The sequence below is a fragment of the Aulonocara stuartgranti genome (genome assembly GCF_965226115.1).
Source record: "Aulonocara stuartgranti genome assembly, chromosome: 22".
Lineage (NCBI taxonomy): Eukaryota > Metazoa > Chordata > Actinopteri > Cichliformes > Cichlidae > Aulonocara > Aulonocara stuartgranti.
Window position 1 is genome coordinate 33,093,660 of NC_138957.1, and position 24,576 is coordinate 33,118,235.

The 24,576-nt window shown below is 39.7% G+C and overlaps 3 protein-coding genes across 8 annotated transcripts; all 3 read right to left on the reverse strand.

The window, feature by feature from the left end:
* Positions 1–407: 407 nt before the first annotated feature.
* LOC309698102 (fMet-Leu-Phe receptor-like) lies at positions 408–7,127 on the reverse strand. Of its 4 annotated transcripts, XM_082520394.1 has the most exons (4): positions 5,869–6,296; positions 3,308–3,429; positions 3,031–3,217; positions 408–1,513 (listed from the first exon to the last, which is right to left on the reverse strand). In XM_082520394.1, exons 3-4 carry the CDS (start codon positions 3,208–3,210, stop codon positions 695–697), a joined length of 999 nt encoding a protein of 332 aa, XP_082376520.1. In that variant the 5' UTR covers positions 3,211–3,217; positions 3,308–3,429; positions 5,869–6,296; the 3' UTR covers positions 408–694. The 4 variants fall into 4 exon arrangements, with proteins under 4 accessions (XP_082376520.1, XP_082376518.1, XP_082376519.1 ...); XM_082520392.1 differs by lacking the exons at positions 3,308–3,429; positions 5,869–6,296 and adding an exon at positions 6,689–7,127; XM_082520393.1 differs by lacking the exon at positions 3,308–3,429.
* Positions 7,128–8,105: 978 nt separating this feature from the next.
* LOC309698103 (C3a anaphylatoxin chemotactic receptor-like) lies at positions 8,106–15,380 on the reverse strand. Of its 2 annotated transcripts, XM_082520395.1 has the most exons (3): positions 15,308–15,380; positions 13,291–13,474; positions 8,106–9,053 (listed from the first exon to the last, which is right to left on the reverse strand). In XM_082520395.1, the coding sequence occupies exons 2-3, from the start codon at positions 13,465–13,467 to the stop codon at positions 8,235–8,237; spliced, it is 996 nt and encodes a 331-aa protein (XP_082376521.1). In that variant the 5' UTR covers positions 13,468–13,474; positions 15,308–15,380; the 3' UTR covers positions 8,106–8,234. The 2 variants fall into 2 exon arrangements, 1 of the variants encoding a protein (XP_082376521.1); XR_014274009.1 differs by lacking the exons at positions 13,291–13,474; positions 15,308–15,380 and adding an exon at positions 11,323–11,475 and having other exon boundaries at positions 8,964–9,053.
* A 1,056-nt stretch (positions 15,381–16,436) lies between these two features.
* LOC309699232 (formyl peptide receptor 2-like) lies at positions 16,437–23,742 on the reverse strand. Of its 2 annotated transcripts, none has more exons than XM_082522180.1 (3): positions 23,365–23,742; positions 18,648–18,831; positions 16,437–17,498 (listed from the first exon to the last, which is right to left on the reverse strand). In XM_082522180.1, the coding sequence occupies exons 2-3, from the start codon at positions 18,822–18,824 to the stop codon at positions 16,680–16,682; spliced, it is 996 nt and encodes a 331-aa protein (XP_082378306.1). In that variant the 5' UTR covers positions 18,825–18,831; positions 23,365–23,742; the 3' UTR covers positions 16,437–16,679. The 2 variants fall into 2 exon arrangements, with proteins under 2 accessions (XP_082378306.1, XP_082378305.1); XM_082522179.1 differs by lacking the exon at positions 23,365–23,742 and adding an exon at positions 21,573–21,677.
* Between the last annotated feature and the right edge of the window lie 834 nt (positions 23,743–24,576).

Sequence of the window (24,576 nt, forward strand, 5' to 3'; positions counted from 1 at the left end):
CCATTAACATTACTTTAAAAACAATATCACTCCTTTAATGCAATACTACTGTACTACATTTGAATTAAAAATATTTGCCTATAAAAACACTTTGAATTTTAAAATTTTACTAAATACACACACACACACACACACACACACACACACACACACACACACACACACACACACACACAGACAGACAGACAGACAGACAGACAGACAGACGGAAATAAGTTATAGAATGATGAGATTTAGCTTGGCACTGTTCAGTGAAAGTGCTCTGATGCTAAATGGCTTTTAAAGAGTCACAGAAACAAAATAAAATGACAATTAAAAGCCTCTAGCTTTTAAAACAAGAGAAACCTGGAGCAATCCCCCTGGAGCTGCAGACACTCTAGAAGAAGGGTCACAAAACAGTGTTTCACTCCAGTGTGCCAAATATATATTTTCTTCACTGAGCACAGAATGAAAGAAAACACCTTTTCACAGTCATACCTACTAATTCTTGCTTCACATAAACTGCAATGAAAAGCTACAGATTACAAGTTACATTAAAATAACGACTTTGCTATTGCCATTTCACTGCTATACTAATGGTTTATATAAAGATATGCATTTTTCTTAGCTTTAGGATCATTGGGGGAAAACTTAAACTTTAGCTACACCCACTTATTCCTGCCACTAAAACAGTGTCGTGTTTCAAACCAGAGCTTTAATCCAAAGAGCGATCAGTGGACTGAGTCATCTGACCATCCATTTCATCTGTCAGAGCTCTTTTATAAACTCTCATTACACTCTGCCTGAAACCCTCTCTCGCTTTTAGACCCAAGCAGAAGTACAATAGCGGGTTCACACAGCTGTTAAAGTAAGCAACACCTTTTGCTACAGGGTACCAGATTTTCACTACTGCATTTTCATTGTCCACCATCTTCACCAGTAAGAGGCAGTGGTAAGGTGCCCAGCACAGGAAAAAGGCAATCACCAAACAGGCTAGTATACGCAGAGGGCGGGACTTTCCTGAGAGGCGGGTGCGTCGGATTCCCACCCCAGCCAAGGTGTAGCAGATCAGAATGATTGTGAAGGGAAACATGAAGCCACACAGGAAGCGGATGGAGTAGAGAGCTACTTTGGTGCTGTTGTAGCCCTCTGCCTTCTCTTTCGGGTCCACAGAACATTTAGTCAGGTTGTTGTTGTCCATGTACATTTGGCGATGAATGAAGTAGGGAATGCTGAAGAGGATCGCTGGGATCCAGATGCAGACTGCCACCACCCTCGCTGCCCACAGGGTGCGACGACGCTTTGTGAGGACGGGCTGCCAGATGCAGAGCACTCGATCCAGACTAATCACAGCCAGCAGGAAGACAGAGCAGAACATGTTGGTGTATTTGAAGAAGCCGTTGAACTTGCAGAGAAAGAGGCCAAAAGGCCAGTGGTCGAAGAAGAGCATCTGAATGAGGGAGGAGACTCGTGTGAAGCAGAAGATCAGGTCTGCTATCGCCAGATTCACCAGCCACACGTTGGTGACACTCAGCTTTAAGGAGGAGAAAATAAAACGAGATGGAAAAGAGAAGAATGGAAGAAAAAAATGTATTTATATGAAGCAAGTCACCAGATTGTGATATTATCAGCGATATTAGCAATTTTAAAATATCACTATTTGGCCTGCATCTTAATCTTGTATCAAACTCAGTAGGTTGTTATTATCAGTAGCATCAATAAACATCTAGTGTTTATGTGAAAAAATACATGAGGAGACTCTGTTGGCAAATTGTATCACAAGGCAATTGCTAAGTGAATTAGCAATTCACTTAGCTGTGAATTGTGGGGATTTGTGTTCCTATTTTAACTTGCAAACACACCATCCATTACTACCTCTGAAAGGGTGACCAGCTCTCAGTAGGAGGAAAAGGTGAGACAGATATTGACTGATAATGATCACTCATTGGGCTGATAAGGCCAAAGGCTGATGAGGATGTACTTATTAAATTTAGCCACACTGTGCACATTGAGACCCAACACACTGTTTCAACTTGTACAGTCATAATCAGTGCTTTAACTTATTAAGTCTTAATTGGTCAAAAATAAGTTTAATCACACCAAATCAATGGATATAAGAAGTTTATTAACAGCTGGATTTCCTTATATGCTGATATGACTAGAAACGATGACAGAAGGGGTTCATTAACAAAAGAGAAGAAAAAAGAGGGTTATTTGGAGTTATTTAAGCGCAGGGTTAGTGGGTTTATTTATCAAGAAATCACTCAAGGACATTCACAGAGTGGTATCGAAGCCACTCCTTAGTTATCTTGGCTGTATGTTTAGGGTCTTGTTCTCTTGGAAGATGACCTTTCACTCGTGTCTGAGGTCCAGTCGCTGTTGAGCAGGTTATTAGCAAGCATGTCTCTGTACATCATGATGAGCAGTGCCCGGTTTATTACAGACATGAGGCTTGGCATTCAGCCCAGTGAGTTCAATCTTTCTTTTCAGAGAACCTGATCATTTTGTGTTTCATGGTCTGAGACTCCTTCAGATACTTTGGGGGAAACTTCAGGTCGGGTATAATTCCCTGGACTTCCTGTCTTGGTTTGCGCTCTGACATGCACTGTCAGTCTGGGGCTTAAATCTGACAGCTGATCAGTGGAAACAGGATGCACCTGACCTCAAAGGCTGTAAATATTTATGCACATGTTATATTTTTGCTTCTTATCTTTAATAAAGTATTAAGATTTTCAGACAAACTCAAATATCTGTACTTCTACTTAAGTGATGAATGTATGTTCTTTTGCCACCTCTGCATTTTGGCACGCAAAAGGAAATATTTCACTAAGAGGTGAATGATAAATCTACCATTGAGTATTTTGTAATCAGTATACTGGTTGCATTCATGCACTGATATGTAACATTAAAAAAACCCCAAAAAACACATTTACTGAAGCTGTCTCAAAAACTCTTGCCTATAAAATATTGTACAAACTAAATATGAGAATTTCACAGAGATACTTAAAACCTCAGAAGGTATTTGAAATACATGTTTCACTTTATATCTACCTTAAGTTTGAATCCAGCCACCCAGATCACTATAGAGTTCCCTGTGATGCCGAGCACAACGGTCAGTGCATATAAGATAATGGTGACATATTCCGTTATGGCATTGATGCCCATCATAGTTGTCTGGTTCTCCTTTGAAAACTTGAGCATCTGATTGGGCAGAGAGACATTGGAAAACATTGTGTGGCTGTAAAAGAGAGAACAGAAAAAGAACAAAATATTACTCATCATGTAACTCCTGATCTTCCAGACAGTGAATAGGAAGTCATAAGATTACCTCACACGCTGCTGTATATTATCATACTCACTGACTCCCTAGATGATTTTTCTTTGGCCAGCTAAGGCATTTGCTTTGATTCACATTGGCTGCTATCTTCATCTATTTAGGTCTTTGTCACGCTGCTCACAATGAGATATATATTACTTTTACAGCCATTGTAAAGAAAATTATGTTGCTTTATATATCAAGTTACAATAGAAATAACCAGTGGGTCTTCAAATGGGTGAACAGCTCAAATGAACAAAAAAAATGACATCATTATTTATCTAACAAAAACCAAGATGCAGAAGCAGTGAGTCAGAGACTGAGTGTTAGTCTTACTGCTTCCATAGGAGGACATACACAGCAGTGATCTCAGAGAAGCAATTGTTTCTGCCGATTAGTCTGTGAAATGGTTACAAGGCAATTTTAAAACAACTTGACTTGTTTTGGCTGTGTATGGTTCTTCCACATGCTACTAAGGCTGCTGTTTCTTAAATGAATAAGCTGTTACATTTCCACTATGTTTTATTTCATTAGACTTCAATAATCCAATCCAATAAACACGACTCAATGACAGAATAAGCTGTTTGGCAAAAAAGATTTGACAAGTTTTTTATGGTCGCAGCCGACACACTCAGCTCTACTGCTCAACCCATAAATGCATTATCCTTACAAATGTGCAAATGTGGCACCACTTATGGGGGTAATAAACAGGTTTTGCAGTGGTAAGAAATATTCATCCAAACATACAAAATATAGTATATATAAGTGTGTATAAATTGTATATGCATATATGTATGCATAGGGGTGTAATTCTTGACCAACTGTTGGCTGAAGGTTTTGTTGTATTTTAAAGTGTGTGTGAAATGGTTAAACTTATCGAAACAGGAAGTATGTTATGAAAATGGATCAGGTCTGAAAAAAGATTATGACATTAAGCAAATTTCATCATCTGATAAAGCTCATGTTACAGAGTCAAAAGCTTAAAAACAAGTAACAAGTGGTATTTGTGATGAGATCATTTCCTTAGACCTTAATCTTTGAATACATGTGACTCTGGCAACAATTCACTAAGGTCTAACAGCTTAAATATACTAGTTTATATAACTTAACAATAATCTAATTTCTGCTATGCAGAAGATATTAGATTAAAAGCTGCTAATAACATATTAAACTGTCACCCTGATCTGTAAAGAGGCCTGATCTTGTTCTTGTTCATTAATCAGTGCAGATACATAATAGAATCCTGTCATGATCCTGGGTCGTTTGACCTAATGTTTTGGAGTTTTGGTTTATTCTGATGTTTATGGTATGTTTAACTTATTTAGGTTATCTAAGTTCATTTGCTTATTAGTTTCCCTTTGTGTTTTCAACCCCTGTTAAGTCTCCCTTGCCCTTCATGTGTTTCATGTCTGTGTGTCTTATGTTGTCAAGTTCATGTTCTCATGTCTGCGTCTCATTATTTTTCCTGTTTTATTTTGAAAGGGGTCCTGTGTTCCTATGTTCAGTGTTTTTAGTTTTACTCTCCCCTTGTGACATCGTTATGTTCATGTGTGTCAGCTGTTTTCCCCATGTGTTCCCACTTCCCTCATTAGCCTTCTGTGTGTATTTAGTCCGTGTGTTTTCAGTCATTCCTTCTCAGGTCTGCCTCAGCCAGACTGTGACAAATCTAGCCTGTACTCACACTTGTAACACAAGCTATCCCCTGCTTTTAGGAAAAAAATTGATTTTTCAATTCCTCCACAGGTTAGTGGCAACTACTTTCACTCTGTTGAGGCGTCAGGACATATGGTGACATATGGTTTTCTTTAACACTATATTTTTGCCTGTTGCCAAAAAATGTATCAGGCTATAACTTAATGTGCTGTTTTGGGTATTTTGACCCTGAAGTTTTAACCCATAATGTAGTTGAACATGAAAGATTTGAGCGAGATGAACAAATTTTGAACACTAACTACAAAGAAATTCATTATATATGGAAAACTGTCTGGGTTTTAGTATTTGTTAGTTTGGTAAAAAGTTGTTATTACAGTTGGCCCCATCATGCTTTGATGCACATGTTTATTTACACTTTAGATGCCTACAAGACCACAGGTCAGCTGCTTTAGAAGAAATTCTAGTTTCATTTCTTTATCCATGTTAAGGTTACTAAAACTTTCCTTTGGAAAGGCAAATTAAATTCTCACAAAGACATCCTGTTTGTTTAGGTTAATAACTTTCATTTCCATCAAATAATGTAGCATTCATTTGAATGAATGTGTTCATTCCTAACACATTACCTAGTCGATATCAGTATAGATATTGAGTTGGATTTTCTCCCATTGTGGGAGATCTGATGTGGTTTCTAAATATTTCTTGATTTCGTTTTTTTAAAAAACTGCATGTAAACAATTTAATTCATCATAAGCTCTTTTCCAATCAACTATACATAACCAAAGCTCTCTATTAAGCAGAAAAACCTAATATTACATTTAAACAGGCAGGAAAAACAAAAATGCAAAAACACGAATTAAAAAAATAAGAATTTAAGTATCATCTGAGAGATCTAACCAAGAAAGAAAAATTGAATTTCTTACCTAAAATATTGAGCTAAAGTGAGCAGCTTCACTCTTAGTAGTCAGAGGCAGAAGTGAGGATGTATTTGTTTGTCTGTCCTGTAGTTACTTCAAGTTTGGCTGTTACATAGTTTGTGTCATGGCTCTCACACATGTGAATACACACTCCCAGACACAGTAACACACCCTCCATTTCCTCTTTTTTCACGTCATGTGTCTGGCTTTATCTTCCATTCTGAATATAGTTGTTTTTTTTTCCCTCACACAACCATACCCACATTTCCCTCCCATTTTTTCTCAGACATAGATTCACACACCAATTGAGCATAAGTCCAGAAGTGTGAATAAGTTATTTAAATCCAATTGCAGAATTGTTTTCTGTTATAAACTGTTCACAGCTGTTTCCAAGAAACAAGGCCTTAATTGGCATCCAGCAATGGAAAGTTGATTCATCCATCCATCCATCCGCCCATTTTCATCCGCTCTGTTGAAGAGTGAGATTTTTGTAGGTAAAATCTCAGGACTGAGTGGCCTACTTACAGATGGAAGGGATGGAAGGGGTTCTGTTTAGGCAGAAGGCTCAATAGGGAATGTCATCAGTATGTGCATAGAAAATAATCATATTTTAAGCAGAAACTAAAGTCCTGGGAGGTGACTGACTCCAGCAGTGCCTTCAGCAACTAGACTATGCTGAAGGCACTAGAAACTTCTGCAAACATCTGCCTTCTTTCTGTTAGCTAAATAAAACTCTAAAACCATTTTTGCATATAGTCTTTCTTATAGTCTTGCTTAATATATCAAAACAAGGAAAACCAAAATGAGAGTAGAAAAATGTTCTTACCCATTTAAACCCATGCCTTAATAGTTGTTAATAACCTCTGGCTCTCTTCCACAGCATGTCTTTTGTCCCATTTTCCACACCTTATCTCTAACTGGTCGTGGCAGATGGCCGCCTCTCCCTGAGTCTGGTTCTGCCAGAAGTTTCTTCCTGTTAAAAGAGAGTTTTATTCCTGCCCACTGTCACAAAATGCTTGCTCATAGTGGGGTTTATCTGATTATTGGGACTTTCTCTGTATCAGTGTAGGGTAACTGCCTAATAATATAAAGCACCTTAAGGCAGCTGGAGTTGGCACTATACTCACCATACACACACAGCAGAACATCCAGTTAAATTGGGGTGAAATGAGTCCAATGTTTTGTTGTTGTTGTTTCTTTCTGTCTGATTGCCATGGTGAATTGTGTGTGTGTGTGTGTGTGTGTGAGCTTCACTGATGATGTCATTTTTTCTCTACTCATGCATGTGCTTCACCCAGGGTGAACAGGACGGAACAAACTCTGATCAGTTCTGGAGCTGATAATTCGGAGTTACTTATTTTGGAGTTGAAGTACGTTGATTATGCTTCCTGGAACAGACTCCTGTCCCAGGTGTGCATGCAGAGGATAATAATGGGGAATCCTACAAAAAGGAAGTATAGTTTCCCTATTGTTAATGCCTCAAGCACCAAAATGCATACAATATATCCAGTCTAACCCTGACTTTCACTGTCAGGTAAAGCTGTTAAAATGTATTTTCAGGCACTCAAGGGAGAGTTAAGCATTGATCCAGGAGAGTTGTATCCGTTAACAGTCTAAATATATTTTATTTTATTCTTTACTCTATTTAATTTGTAAAATATGTGTACACACACACACACACACACACACACACACACACACACACACACACACGTAGAAAAACATTTAGTATATACATCCAGAAATGCATATACTATTATATATTGTACATATATTTATTAGTTTCAGATGTAGCCATTCTTTTATTTTGCTTGTTTACATTATTGTATTTTGCACAACTCTGTTGCTTGTGAAGCTCGCACACAAGAATTTCACTCACATGTACTGTACCAATGTACCTGCACATGTGATGTGACAATAAAAGTGATTTGATTTGATTTAATGGTGTAGACTGTTATTAATTTGTGTTATTAATATTTAGACAAAGAATTTGTATGCACTCATTGCATTTATAAATTGTAGTCCCTACTTCATACACAGGCAGTATGTGCATTCGACAAAAAACAAAGTAACGTCACACACACACACACACACACACACACACACACACACACACACACACATATATAAAAATCTGTTTTTTGTTACAGTAACTATATATAAGATCAAGTATATTAATCTTAGTGTAAAGCATTTTCATTTTAATTGCATTACAATGGTTTGCGTTGAGAAATCACAACAGATTGATCAAAACATGGAAATTTATTCTTCTGAGCTTTAGGATAAATCAGAGAAACACACAGATTAGCTACACCCACTGCTGTCAGACTCTTTTTTTTGGCACAGCAACAGTGCTGTTTCAACCCAGAGCTTCAGTCCAAAGAATGTTCAGTGCACTGAGTAATTTGGACATCCATATCATCTGACAGAGCCCTTCTATAAATTTTCATTAGACCTTGTCTAAATCCCTCACTCATTTTTAGACCCATGCAAAAGTACAGCAGCGGGTTTACACAGCTGTTAAAGTAGGCAATGCCCATTGCTACAGGGTACAAGATTTTCAACAGTGCAATATTATTGTCCACCATCTTCACCATTAAGAGGCAGTGATAAGGTGCCCAGCACAGGAAGAAGGCAATGACCAAACATGCTATTACACGCAGAGGGCGGGACTTCCCTGACAGACGGGTGCGTCGGATTCCCACCCCAGCCAAGGTATAACAGATTAGAATGACCATAAAAGGAAATATGAAGCCACACAGGAAGCGGATGGAGTAGAGAGCAACTTTGGTGCTGTTGTACCCCTCTGCCTTCTCAATCGAGTCCACAGAACATTTAGTCAGGTTGTTGTTGTCTATGTAAGTTTGTCGATGGATGAAGTAGGGAATGCTGAAAAGGATGGCTGCAATCCAGACGCAGACTGCCACCACCCTCGCTGCCGACAGGGTGCGTCGGCACCTTGTGAAGACTGGCCACCAGATGCAGACCATTCGATCCAGACTGATCACAGCCAGCAGGAACACAGAGCAGAACATGTTGGTGTATTTGAAGAAGCCGGTGAACTTACAGAGGAAGAGGCCAAAAGGCCAGTGGTCTGACAAGAACAGCCGAGTGAGAGAGAAGATTCGTGTGAAGCAGAAGATCAGGTCTGCTATTGCCAGATTCACCAACCACACATTGGTGACCGTCAGCTGTTGAGGAAGAAGAAAAAAAATACTATGGAAAAGAGACAAGAGGAAGACAAGCAGAAGCTCACATTTGCTAGATGCAAGTAACCAGACTGGGATGTTATCTGTGGAGATTTCTTTATGTTAAAAGCCATTGAAAACATTAAAAACACATAAACACACAATCTTTAAGTTCTCCAGAGGCCTGGTAATGAACTAATCATTTGATTCAGGTGTTTTGAAACAGGGTGACATCTAAAAGCTGCAGGACAGTGGCCCTCGAGGCCTGGAGTTTCTCACTGCTTTAAACTCTGGCTCTCTCTCATGCTATCCTATCTCCTTCCTCCCTTCACTTCTCTTTCCCCTCATCCCCAATTATAGTCTTTGTGTCCAGACATCTGATTGTCAGGGTTTTCTCTCTATTATTGTACGGTCTTTACCGTACAATTTATCAGGGGTCGGCAACCTTTCTGATGATGAGTGCCAACTAAAATTTCCTCAGAAGTTAATGTGCCATATGATTGCATTAGCAATAAATGTAATAATGGTCTATATTAACAGTTAAACACTATATAGAACAACTTTAAATAATAATATTTGTTCGCAGATGTTGGCAGCTATAAGCAAATAGTTATCAGCTATTTGGAAACAAAAAAACAAAACTTTTTATCCATAACAAGAACTGTACAACAGAACATGCAAATGCAAATTTAAGGTCTCCTCATACCAATGAAAAATACTGTCAATAAGGCATCCGCAATGTTCTGAAGACAGTTAAACTTGTCAGGTAGTGATGTCCAGCAGGTGAAAATGCAGCTCCATGAACACGCACAGCTATGGATTCCAGCTGCGTTCATAGTTCTGCAAACTTTGACCCTCACAGAGTCAAGCTTTTCAGTTCAATCAGCTGCATTTTGATATCCTCTGTGTGCAGCCAGTTAATGCCAGACAAATCCAGCTGCTCATTAAACCTTTCTGGTTTGATCAGAAAAGAAAACATTGGTCCATAGACCTGAAAGTCCTGAAAGTGCATTGTGAATTCTGTCTCGAGTCTATGGATGTAGGCATGTACTTCCGCGGTGCTGAGCGCACAGTTCCTGAATATATTTTTTATTGCACCCTCTCAGATTAATTCACTGCATGCCGTGCCAAGGGTTGGACTGGGACAGAAAATCGGCCCAGGCATTTTGACTAGAGACCAGCCCACCAGGTATTATAGGAAAAACCAGAAAGCCTTTGAATGAAAATGAACGCTGTTGTGACAGTCATGTACACTGTCTTGTTGGTATATGTATGATTTCTATACATTTTACATCAGATAAAAACGTTGGTCGTAAGATTCAGATAATTATCTATTAAAAACTAGACATTTTAAATGAGAATAAGAAAGAAAAGTATTTCTTTGTGCCCCCCTCTCCCAGTTAATGCCCTACCTGGCCCCCTGGCAAAACTTTGCTAGACCCACCCCTGCACAGTTACCAGCTGTCAGCTACTTAGAAAAGGGTCCTGGGGTTATTTGTCTCTCAGAAACAGTTCATAACTTCCCTTCAACTCATTCATGTGACCTAAAAGGTAAACCTGTTTCTCCATCACCTGTTCAGCTCTGATGGTTCAGTAAGGACATCTCCTGGTTTCATCTTCATGTTTCCCTCTCACCACATATCCAAACCGACATCATGACCAGCAGCTTTACAGCTGTGGCTCCAGCAAACATCAGCTGATACTAGAAATTAATATTAAATAAATTCTAACAACAGTTGATCAAGCTTAAACGTGCTGCTGTTGTTTGGCGCGACATCCGCCGGTTTCCTGTTTCTGACGCAAAGTGGGCGATAAACAAACAAGAGAGAAAAGCCGATCAGCTGATCATTGATCAGTTTCATGATTGAAGTAGAAACAGGAGAGAGAGGGGGAGAGAATGAGAGAAGAAGAGGCAGCTGTGCACCGTAAAGACAGGATGACTCCAGCTTTGTGTCTTTTTTTCCATTGTAGCTTAAGTACAAACTGTGTTTCTTTTCTGCTCAATACAAAACGTTTAATATTTTCTCTGAATACGGGACGATTCTGTTTTTTACATGACGGTTGGCAACTCTACTAATGAACCTTATGAATAAAATAAAGTTCACTATCAGTAACATCATAGCACCCACCCAGCTGTATAGAAACTCCGTCATGCTAGCTTCACAGTACGAGTTATTGTAACTGACTGTAAAAAGTCAGCACAACAAAAATAAACTCCACCTAAACTTGGTTTATATCTGACCCAGATAGACTGCAGGTCATAACTTCTTACCTGAAGTTCAGTTCACCTGACACTAGGACCGGCGGCCGCCTCGGGTCTCTCCTCCTCCTGCCTCCCCTTTCCCTCATCCACCTGCTGGCCTCTGTGGAAGCTCCGCCGTAGCCACCACCAAACAACTGAGTTATTTTAATACAGTTACAGCCCCCCCCCCTAAACAAAAAAAAAACAAAAACATACAAAACAAAAACCATAGGCCCGTAAAAATTAAAAATCACCATTGGCCCATGCCCGATGGCACTACCAGTCCAGCTATGGCCGTGCCATCGGTTAACCCTTTGTGTGCCAGCTGTGGCACACGTGCCCTGGGTTGCCAACCCCAGCCCTATCCGGTTGTTCAGTGATGACGCGACGAATCCTACTTCCGGGTCTAAAGTAGTCTGTGTTTAATATGGCTTTTGTGTTGTTAACATGTTTAATGTTACGTATTTTCTTCTATTTGATCTCAAAAAGCTCCTAAAACAGTCAGTGATCACTGTTGACCTCCCTCGGCTTTTATTACCGCTAATCATTTATTTAAGCTCAGTTTTTAAAACCTTAGGATGTAACTACAGCCCAGCCCATGCAGCAGTATATGAATGACTAACCTCGTATTGTGGATGGATTATCTCAGTTGTTCTCCTGGCTGAAGTTTGGTCCTTTTACAGCATCCTGCCATGCGATTACATTTGTTCCTGACCACCGAGAACACTCACGTTAACTTTTATCGAGTGGAAAATAAGTTAGCTTGTTTATATTATGCTAACATAGCTGTGTCGCTAGCTGTCACGTAGCACATCATTATATACCAGCTAGCCCAACTTCAGTAACCCTACAAACGTCACTGCTGTTTAGTTTTCTGTCTTCATTTATGCTGGAAGTGATAGCAGAGCTGTACCTTTTAATTTGTTTCCAAAACCCCGCAGTCAGGACATGCTATATTGTATTTAGATAGAAGCTAGCGAGCTAACTCCCTGCTAACTTCTAACTCCGTTAAATGTCATAAATTCCGTTTTCATGGATGCCTGGATGTTAAACTCAATTGTTACACCTGGTAGAGCAGAACGCCGATCATTTTATTAAAGATGAAAGACTTTAGACAGTTTTTCAACTCTCAGTAATGCCATAGTGATCGTTTGATATATGGACCTGCAGCGGAGTTTAGACCCAGACACGGCTAGTGACGTCAGACTGAACAACCGGATATTACAAAGCAGTGTTCCCCAACCACTGTGATGTGACACATAGGTGTGCCCTAAGAAATGATCAGGTGTGCCATGGAAGATTATCTGGTTCCACCTGATTAGTACTCTAAGCATTTGGTGTGAGTAATGGGCAGAACAATTACATTCTTTTCCACTAGAGGGCAGTAAAAGTATATACTCTAATTAAACGGGTTGCCAACTGCCAGTAAAACAGAAGATGACAAAGAAGGAATTACATTCACATGCTGTGAAACGACCAGCGCATAGTAGCAATAGATAAATATTTGAAAAGAAAAGCAGTCAATCTATCCTGGCTCCTGGAGAAAATTCCAATCCAGATGAAGGCCCTAGCATGAGTAGTGAAGAAGAAAGCAAAAAAGGTATATTGGGGACAAACTGAGCCAATTCTGCTATTCATGGTACACAGGGAAATATTATCAATATGCTTTTCGTGACGTTTTTGTTTAATGGTGTGCCGTGTGATGTTTCCAATGTGAAATATGTGCGTGGCTCAAAAAGGTTGGCAAATATTGATATAAAGTATCCTGGTTACAGTTTTTCTGCACATGTAACAAAAATCGTGGCTGTCACCTTTACTTGACTGAAGGTCACAGTTTGCTACTGCAGAGTATATTTACTGTCTTTGCTGAAGCTGCTTTGTGGGGAGTTGTAAAATGGGGTGCAGAATAAATCAGATTTTTTTCCAGTGAGCATTTGTTAAACAGATTACTGACGATCTCAGAAGGTATTTCAAACATATTCTACACTTTATATCTACCTTAAGCTTGAATCCAGCAACCCAGATCACTATGGAGTTTCCTGTGATGCCAAGCACAACAGTGAGCGTGTACAGGATGATGCTGACATTGACCAAGCCAGCACTCACCACCTTAGTTTCCTGGTCATCCTTAGAAAAGGTGAGTATGTGCGTGGGAAGAGAGGCATTGGGAAACATTGTGTGGCTGAAAACGACAGAACAGAAGAAAAACCAGTTACTCAGCATGTCTCTCATGACTTAACAGGAAGCACCCAGCAGTTTTTGTGACTTTTTGCATTTTAAAGATGGATTAAGTTCCAATTTTACAGTCAGAAACATAGAACCAACTTAACTGGAGGCAAAGTTTTCTTGTATGCCTAGTTTATGTTTTATTGTGTTAATTTCCCCTTCTTTCTCTATCATCCCTGTGAGAGTCTGTCTTGTCCTTTGTTTATGTGTCCTCAGTCATGTTTGTGCCTTACTTCACATCTCTTGCCCCCTCCCTCTGTATCTCGTCTTCCTTTTCTGTTCCCATCCTTGTGTTTCACACCATGGTAAATTGACTGATTCTCATATAGCACTTTTCTACTCTCCCGGAGTACTCAAAGCGCTGTATACAACATGCCTCATTCACACCCACTCATACGAGCACTTCTAAACTCAAGTGCAAACTAATCTACATTCACACACATTCACACTCTGATGAATGCATCAGAGAGCAACTTGGGGTTAGTATCTTGCCCAAGGATATTTGGCATGCAGACTGGGGAAGCCAAGGATCAAACCACCAACCTTCCAATCAGTAGCTGATCTGCTCTACCATCTGAGCCACAGCCACCCACTACCATGTCTCTCCTGTCTGTCATGTGCATCCATGTGTTTTCTCCCCAGCCCATCTTGTTCTCTCACCCTCTCCATCTTCTCAGTCTGTTTGTCCTCATGTTTGTTCTCCCCCAGGTCCCAGTGTCAAACCTGTGTGTTTTAGTCTTCCTCCCAGTATATTACATGTTTTATTTTGACAGTCTTTCATCCCATGCTCAGTGTGTTCTGTGTTACTTTGCGATGTCATTATGTCTACTGTCCCAGCTGTGCTCCCATGTGTTCCCTCGTGCGAGTTTCCCTGTGTTTGTCCGGCACAGTTTTCTATGTGTCTCCATGCCTCCAAGTATTTCAGATTCCATGCATTTAGTTCTTCCCAGTTTAAGTTTTTATGTTAGTTCTCATCTAGCTGGTTTACTCATTTCATTTATGTTTCTCATCAGCCACAATAAAGGCTCACTTTTTGCTAAGTTCAGTCCCACCTTCGTTGTCTGCATTCGTCCACACCTCACACCAGCCAGCTGTCTGTGACCGGCTTCTACTTTGCTTCATATGAGGGGACTTCTTGCCCTACATATGGGTGCTCCTTACACTGCTCACAATTGCACATCGATTACTTGTAAGCATTGTAAAAAAAAAAAGTACAGCCTCTTTCAAGGTTCAACCCTGACTGATGGATTATTTGTAGTTGAAAACATTCTTCTCCAGTCTTCATAGGAGTTGGAAATTAAATATCAGTCCTTTCAGCTACTAAAGTTTCCAAAGATTTAGGAATTCTTTTTTCATGACACTTCCTACATGTTTGGAGGTTAATGCAAGATTTTTTTTAAAAAAAAACTCTTGCTGTGAGAGCTTAAAGGAGTAAATAATGTTCTACAGTAGTCCTAAATGACATAAAATTCCCCCAAAGAGCCAAAAAGATAACATAAAGATGTTAACAACACTGATGTTGGTAAAAACAAGATTTGTTCAGAAAGTTAATATGTTATAAACAAAAACAGTAGCAGCTCAAAGGAAAAGAGCTGTTAAGTTAAAATGTGGTTTCTGCAATCAAAGAGGGAATCCTTTGTAAGTTCTGTGAAAATATTTTGTTATTCGCATTCCGGTGTAGTGGACAAAACCATGAATGGCACAAAAATCAAATCCCATCACCTGACCACAGTCCAAATATCAAACAACAATCTGATAAGAGAAATCTAACACAGAATTATTTTCTTACCTGAAATATTAAACTGCTCTCACAGAGCTGTGGTGAGCTGCTTCAGTCTTAGTGATAAGAGGAAGAAGTGAAAATGCAATCTAACGATGTCTGTCATGGGAACTATAGCTTTATTACCGTTAGTTTCTGTTATGTCACTCACACGCACACAGCTTCCTTTTTTCACTGTCTCTGACTTTGTCCTGGTTTTTGCATTCGTTGTGTCACTTTAGTTTACACAGAAACACATTTATATCACTTGCCCGTTTGTCACTCACACACATAGATGGCTGTTAGATCCTGCAGGATTAGCTCAAGTCACAAGAATAATATAAAGATGAAAATGTTGAACACAGACAATGGGGACGTGGCACATTTGAACATAAATCTCTTTACCAGAGATTTTACGAGTGGAGGTAAAAACAGTAGCATTTCAAAAGAAAAGAGCTGTTGAGTAAAAGTGTGGTTTCTGCAATCAAACAGGAAATGATGTCCTCAGTCACATAAATCCGTCATTTCTGAGAAAATATATTGGGCATTGGGTACATCATTCACCATCTTACAATGCTGTGATTGTAGCGATTCCCCAACTCTGTGTGAATGGTGCTCATGGCCATTGATCAGTGATGACTATCCAGCACATCCACACTTGTAGCTGCAACAGGTTGCTGCCCCATAGCTGTTGGATTCAACAGAGTTCTGATGGTATCTGCTGAGGCTTAGGCCTTAGCACTTATCTGCATTTTGAAATATGCTAGTTTGTCTTTGGTCACTGTCCTGTTCACCTGAAACGCCTTGGTTTTCAGTAGTGTGTGTGGAAACGTTTCAGTAGTAACGGCCCCAAATAACATAAAAACTGCATGTCAGGCGTCAGATGGTTATGAGACAAACTTTGAAACCACACACACAGAGACACGAATATATACATATACATAATTTATTTGATTTTTAGATATTGTTTGAGTAAATTGTTCCAACAGTCATAGAGATTACAAGTTGCATTGATGGACAATAGATATCAAAGAATAATACTCTTTCATAAATTTGAAGGCATTTAAAAAATGGTCTACTATGTTAAAGAAAAAAATCAAGATCTATAACATATTATAGATCTTGATTTAAAATGTACATATTACATATGTACATTTTTTGAGCAACATTTACGATCTTGGTGCCTTCTTCACAATACAATGAAAGTAATAAAAATAATAATAATTTGATTTCCTGTGTAGTAACAGACAGATCAAAGTGTCTGCACTCCAGTTTACATTTGTTAAAAACTAAAAAATGGACACGTAATCTTCCGAGCATCACAATTACTCAAAAAAAAACTTTGCACCCACTGCTGTCAAACTCCTTTCTGCTTTTACAAGATTGTTGTAAACACAGAGCTTCAATCCAAAGACTGATCAGTGCACGGAGTAATTTGGCCACCTGTATAATCTGTCAGAGCCCTCGTATAAACTCCCATCAGACCGTTTTTAAACCGATCCCTCAATTTTAGCCCCATGCAAAAGTACAGCAGTGGGTTCACACAGCTGTTAAAGTAGGCAATGCTCTGTGCTACAGTAAACCAGATTTTCATCACATCATTATCACCATTGATCATTCTCACAAGTTGGAGGCAGTGATAAGGTGCCCAGCACAGGAAGAAGGCAATGACCAAACATGCTATTACACACAGAGGGCGGGACTTCCCTGACAGACGGGTGCGTCGGATTCCCACCCCAGCCAAGGTATAACAGATTAGAATGACCATAAAAGGAAATATGAAGCCACACAGGAAGCGGATGGAGTAGAGAGCAACTTTGGTGCTGTTGTGAGCCTCTTCCATCTTTTTTGGGTTCATAGAACATTTAGTCAGGTTGTTGTTGTCTATGTAAGTTTGTCGATGGATGAAGTAGGGAATGCTGAAGAGGATCGCTGCAATCCAGACACAGACTGCCACCACCCTCGCTGCCGACAGGGTGCGTCGGCGCTTTGTGAAGACTGGCCACCAGATGCAGACCATTCGATCCAGACTGATCACAGCCAGCAGGAAGACAGAGCAGAACATATTGGCATATTTGAAGAAGCCATTGAACTTACAGAGGAAGAGGCCAAAAGGCCAGTGGTCTGACAAGAACAGCCGAGTGAGAGAGAAGATTCGTGTGAAGCAGAAGATCAGGTCTGCTATCGCCAAATTCACCAGCCACACATTGGTGACCGTCAGCTGTTGAGGCAGAAGAAAATAAAAGATGGAAAAGAGATAAGAGGAAGAAAAAATAGAAAAAATGGAAGAACCAAGTAACCAGACTGGGATGTTATCTATGCCAATTTATTTATGTCAAAAGCAGTGTGTTAAAAAAGATATAACCACAAGCAGATAAGATAATTTTACAGGTTTAGGTATTATTACCACATATGAAGTTACATTTGGTGTGTGTCAGTTCAAATATCTGCGCATTTAGAACTCAACCACAAAGAAGCCATTGCACACCAGAGCGTCACTTTGCGAAGGCTACAGCAGATTCATGCTCTGCGAACACGATTCCACTCAGAGGGATGAGAGGGGTTTTCATCCACCCCACACATGCATCCATGTAGTTCTCCAAAATCCTGACTACATGTCACTGAAAGTGGATGACGTAAGCAAGCACATGAGGACAGTGGGATGGAAAAACTCCCGTTTAACAGGAAGAAATCTCTGACAGAAGTAAACTAAGGGAGGTGTGGCCATTTGCCAAGACCAGTTGCAGGTGATGTGAGGAAGATAGGACAGCCAGACTAAGCGTGGAGGCTTCCTGTGAAGCAAAGGAGGATCCAGAGTAACCTGATCAAGTTCTGATATAAGCCAATCTCGAAAATAGAGATTATACAAGATTTGATGATTATTCAAGATCTTGTATTCAAGAAGAAGGATTTTATACCAGGTTCTTGATTTAACAGGGAGCCAATGAAGTGAAGTCTGTATGGGACAAATGTGCTCTCTCTTTCTAGTCCCTGTCGGTACTTGTTGCAGCACCTCTAAAAGCTGTTTCTTTTATAAGCTTCTCGGATGAGACAGGAAACATCTTCAACTTAGTTAATGAAGATCATCCTAAGTTAGTCAACTTGTTAATTTGTACTGCAAAAGGATGTATTTTGGTCCATTCTTAGCCCTAAACAAGTACTTTTGATACATAAACCTGAAAGATAAGGGCAGGCTTGGATCAAAAAGTAGGAGGTTTGATCCCTGGCTGCTCCAGTCTGCATGCCAAATCTCTTTAGCCAAGATATTAACCTCAAGTTGTTGTTGTTGTTGTTTTCACAGAGCTTTTGTTAAAAAGATAAATGGCAAGCTCAGAAGGTATTTGAAACATATTATATACTTTATATCCACCTTAAGTTTGAAGCCAGCCACCCAGATCACCATGGAGTTCCCTGTGATTCCGAGCACAACGGTGAGCATTAAGAGGACGATGGTGATATTGTGCACTATGGAATTGATGCCCACCGTAGTTGCCTGGTCATCCTCAGGTTTGAGAGTGTCGGTGAGCAGCGAGGCATTGGGACACATTGTGTGCCTGAGAAGGAAAAAAACAGAAACAGAACAGAAAAAATTAAAAATGGCACCTTTAAGACAGACACAAAAAAAAACTATGCACAAAAGAAACATGCAACTTTGCTGCGTTGCTTGAGTGCCTCTCTCTGCATTGATCATATCTTTAAACCACAGTGAAGAAAACCTCTAACAGCCTTTCCTGTGCCTAACAGGAAGACAGATGTGTGCAGCTCTTTTAGGTTAGCCAATAGGCTGGATCCTATGGGCTAAGAGAGATAGAGAAACATCCTCAAACCCCCATCCCAGGGCTTGAGCCTGGGGTGGGACAGGGTTAACTGCCCAGAACCAGTTAACCCAAGTGACCAGTTAAGCAGAGTAAACTGTTGCAGTGATGTCTCTGATGTCATAGGGTTTGTGTTTTTTAAGTTGTTTTTTTTTCAGTGACTCTTTGTCTGACCCCTCATCCATGACTAATTTGCCTTGGGAGACCCTATAGCAGGGGTTTCCAAACTACGGCCCATATTTAATAGGCCCACAAGAAATTTTATAAAATAGAATATGGCCCCCACTTCAGCTTTTGCTTGAGTGTATTGCATTTCCTAGTTTTAACACCAGGGGGAGCTACTGTTGATCAAGGCAGTTGCTCCATCAAAAAGGACAATCACAGAAGAAATTTACCTCAAGTTACTAAACATGGCAGAACCAAAGAAGCGAAAGGTAGAAAGTGAGTGCAGAAAATTTCAGACATGGTAGGAGAGTGAATATTTCTTCAAAGAATTCAAGGGGAAGTGTGTCTGTTTGATCTGCACTGAAACTGTGGCGGTTATGAAAAGTGTATAATGTACGACGTCATTATGAAATCAAACATCAGGCCTATGCATCCTACACTGGTGCTGAGCAAGAGCAGAAAGTAAAGCAAATGGTAGCTATCCTGCAGGGTCAGCAACAGTTTTTTTTTTTCGTGCTCAAAGGTCCAGGAAAAGGCTACAATAGCCAGCATTGAAGTCGCCCAACTCATCGCAAGACATGGCAAGCCTTTTTGAGATGGAGACCTCATAAAATACTGCCACATTAAAGTTGCCTAAATAATGTGTCCGGAAAAAGTGCAGGATTTTTACTCCATTGCATGTGATGAGAGCACTGATGCCACAGACATCGGACAGCTGCTAATTTTTTTGTGGGGAGTGGATGAGAACTTTGGAGTTTCAGAGGAGCTGCTCGATCTTAAGAGTCTAAAAGGCACAACAACGGGTATGGATATTTTTGAAGCTGTCAGACTCAATTCACAAAGTGGGACTTAAATGATGCCACTCAAAAAAAAAAATATCAGTCTATTTGGCTCAACATACATATGTGAGCAAAGAACCAAAATGAGCGATCTCCAAGAGGTCCTTCGCATCTCAACCACTAAGTTTACTCCAGACCAACCAGCCATCCTTCGGTCCACAGCGCAGCATCAGTGCTCCAACTGAGTGCAATGCCGTTCCCACTTTAGGTGAGTAAAAAATATATTCCACAGTACCTGTGGGTTAATAAGCATGCATGTGCAGGTACACATGCTTTAAATATCAATCACGCGCATCAATTCTGTCACTACCCTGCTTTTTGTGCACCACTTTCTTATATGCGTTTTTTTGTTAACACACAGACTACACACCGCTGTGCACAGCGCACACACAAAGTCAGTTGATGTCATCTGATGCAGATTTGCTCTTTGATCAAGTGACATTCTTCCTATTTGTGGCACAAGTGGCATCGGATCAGCACCGCAGCTGGATGCCCCGATTTACATACCCAGTGCAGATGACACTCACCAGAATAATTTACTAAAATTATATGCACTCCTGTTATTAAGTCCAGTTCAGTCTGTTAATGTTGATAACTGTTTCAAATGAACGTTAATAGGTGTGTTGCTAAGCCTAATAACTTAAATATTGTTGAATATATTTAAAGTTTTGTCTTTAATTATATTCAACAATATAACATATTTGACCACTTTTAATTGATTTTTCTAACTTTAATACACTAAAGTTTAGACTATATACCTAATTTCTAGTAAGTGGCCCAGCCCCTCCTATATTTTTATGTATGTGGCCCTCGGTGAAAAAAGTTTGGACACCCCTGCCCTAAAGGGACCCAACTGGGCCTGAGAACATAGCTCCTGGATCCTTATGATACACAAACCCCTCTACCACACTTTGCCAAAAATATTAGTTCAATCTTATAAAGTCCAGTAACACGCTTCTCGTGTTCTTTGGCAAACTGATGACATTTTCTCAGTTGTCATTTTCCATGGATTTTGTTACAGTTTTGAGGAAGGAAAGATGTAGTGTCCACAAATATTTTTCAGTGAATAAATTATTTTTGGACATCTATCCTCAATGTAACAATATATTAGTGACTGAGCGAATGTACCGACAAAGTGTTTTTTTTTCTTCCCTCAAAATCTTCTAGCAGAGACTTGTGGTCTCCGTTAAACTACAGTGAAAATTTTCATATCTTTCTATTTTTTCTTTTTAACTTACTGTCAATTAAATGTGTACCGGACTTCAATCAAAGAAACAAAACACAATGCCTTCTTTGGTTAGTTTAGGCTCACGGTGAGCATCATTGTTCTGATATACCATAGAGAGGAAGATTATTTTGAACAGGTGAACAAGGCAGGAAAACTCACTGTTTATAAACCCTACAGTAACGGTAGCAAGTATTTGTCTTAATGGAGGAATAAAAATTGAGAAATCTGACCAAGACAAAGTTTCGTACCTGAAATGTTGAACTGATGTTAGAGCTGAGGCGTTGGTTAAGTCTTAGTGAACAGAGGCAGAAGTGGAGATGCTCATGTTCATCTGTGCTGTGGTTACATCAAGTTTGGCTGTTATCTACTTTCTGTCAAATTTGTGTACTATACACACGAACACCACTTCCTCTTTTTCTTATCATGTGTTTTTCTTTATCGTCCTTTAAAGACATGAACACATAAAAGACCTTTCTTTCTGCATGCATAGCATTTTTGTTTTATTTTATTGTTTCCTGTTTACAACCACATTCATGCCACCTCCCTGATTGTCAGACACACAGCTGCCCAAGCATAGATAATGTCAGAGGTTGCAGAATTAAGACCCAAATGCAGAAAAATAATAATTGAGGGGTATTGAGTAATTGAGGGGTCATTTCCGCGATGCACGTATCGAGGCTTGCTTCATTTATGGGAGGAGCTGAAAATGACGTCCGAAGCCTCGTTGCCCGGCTGTACCACGTGACTGGTTCAGGAAGTGGTTCGAACTTTACCGAACCTTTGACAGCAATATAAACCCCTCAGACTTCATTCAAAATGTGGGTGTTTGATGGAGAGTTGCAGTTAGTGAGTTTGGAGACAGTTTGGAGGTTTATGAGAGTGAGGAGAGAAAGTCAGGAGAGAATGGAGCCAGCTAAGAAGAGGAGGATGTCCTCCCCTGTGTGGGAACATTTTGATCTTATATCTCCCAACAAGGTATGTAAATTTCTACAGAAGATGTATTTTCATAATACTGATGGTGCAATACAATTTATGTTAAGCGCCTTTACTTTTGTACAAGGTGAAGTGTTTGCTATGTGCCAGGGAGCTGGGATATAACAACAACACCTCATCCATGCTTAGGCACTACAGAGCTTTGCATGAGAATAAGGGGAACACCGATTGTGGAGCAAGACCAGGTGAGCCATCAAATGATAATATAGCATGCAGTAATGTAACTAAATGATATAACAATATTATACAACTGTAATAAGTTACGTGTGTGATATTTATATTAGCGCTTTGTTTTTGTTGTCTTTCCTCAGGAGAACAATCTCAAATAGATCAAAACCTGGTTGGCAAGGTGATCGAGGACTCCCAGCCATTTAGCATTGTGGAGGACAAAGGATTTAAAAGATTTGATAAATCATTAAATCCTAGCTATGTTCTCCCCACTAAAAAGGTCATAAAAGCAGTGAAAATTTAGTTTTTACAGAATAAAATGTGGGCAGGATTGAGGCTCAAAGCCTCAGTCTGTAGCTGTACATACCTCAACGTTACAAAAGCACAACCACTGTCCACACCACAACCACACCTCACAGTAAATGATCATTTCCATTTTAAGCATTTCCAAATGATCATTTTCCATACTGCCAGTATAAATATACACAGTATACTGCCATCACTACGATATACATGTTTTACACACTCCTTTTGTTGTTGACATTTACAGGCTGTGTGCGAAAGGCCACACCCGTCAAATTCATGCCAACTAATATTTTTACGTCCTGTAGATGTCCTACTAGAGCAAATGAAGCTTCAAGACGCTTTGCGCTGGGGTGAACCAATTGGATGAAAAGCTTCAGTGCTTCAGGAAGCTTCATCTGCCCATCACTAGTTGCCGGAGCAAGCCGTGTGGATTTAACAAAGGACCCAAGATGCAGATATGCAGTGAAGTGAGAGGGCTTTATTGACACAGAACCCGAGTGATAACAAACAAAAGGCGAAAAACCAAAGTTAAAAATACACCACACTGGGAAAACTAAAACCTAAACAACAAACCTGAACACGAGAGAAAGCAACTTGCAGGGAGAATTCACAGGATGCCAGCGGGAGATTCACAGACAAGAAAACACCAAATAACACAGACGAACCAGCAACTAACAGAGGCAGACACGAGGTTTAAATACACAGAAGGATAACGAGGGAATGAGACACAAAAGGAGGGCACAGCTGGGAGTAATCAGACCTGACGAACCAGGGGAAAGTAAACTGAACACACTGAGATCAGACACGGACCTTCAATGTAAAACAGGAAACACACACACACACACGGACACAGACTCAGAGACGCAGACTAACACAGAGACCTTACAACACAAAAGGGGATACACAGGCAAGGATGACACCAAACAGGGAACACAACTAAACCCAGGGAAACCAAAACACCCCATATGGAAAAGATATATATAAATCTTATAAAGTTTGTATCTGTCTTGTGTGAAACTTGTATGAAAAGCATACAAGACTGAAAACATATATAAGATCCCTTGAAAAATTATATAATGAAACTTGTATGTTTTGGATACTTACTAAAACAATATATGAAAGTAATAAGAAAGTGGCCACTTTCATGAGTAATCACATATAAGTTTTTACTATTTCTTTTCCATATGGGACCACAGTCACAATACATAAAACTATCAAAAGTAAAAGTACCAGGACCATGACAAAAACAAAATGAAACTAATGGCTCATGTTGAAATCTATAAACCAAGATCTCTAAATATTAAAACTCAGGTTATAGTCTAAGGATGGTCTTACATCCCACCCCAAGTGAACGCAGGTACCACCTCTGAAAACTGAGGAAGTTCAGGGTCTCTCCAGGGATGCTCAGGACTTTCTATACAGGTGCTGTGGAAAGCATCTTCACGCAGAACATCATGTCCTGGTATGGAAACAGCTGTTTCCCAGATCACTTGTAAGGCATTTTAAAAAAGTACAGCCTCTTTCAAGGTTCAACCCTGATTCATGGATTATTTGTAGCTGAAAACATTCTTCTCCAGTCTTCATAGGGGTTGGAAATTAAATATCAGTCCTTTCAGCTACTACAGTTTCCAAAGATTTAGGAATTCTTTTTTCTTTTTTTAATGCAAGATTTAAAAAAAGAAAAACTCTTGCTGTGAGAGCTTAATGGAGTAAATAATGTTCTACAGTAGTCCTAAATTACATAACTTTCCCCAAAAGAGCCACAAAGATAAGATAAAGATGTTA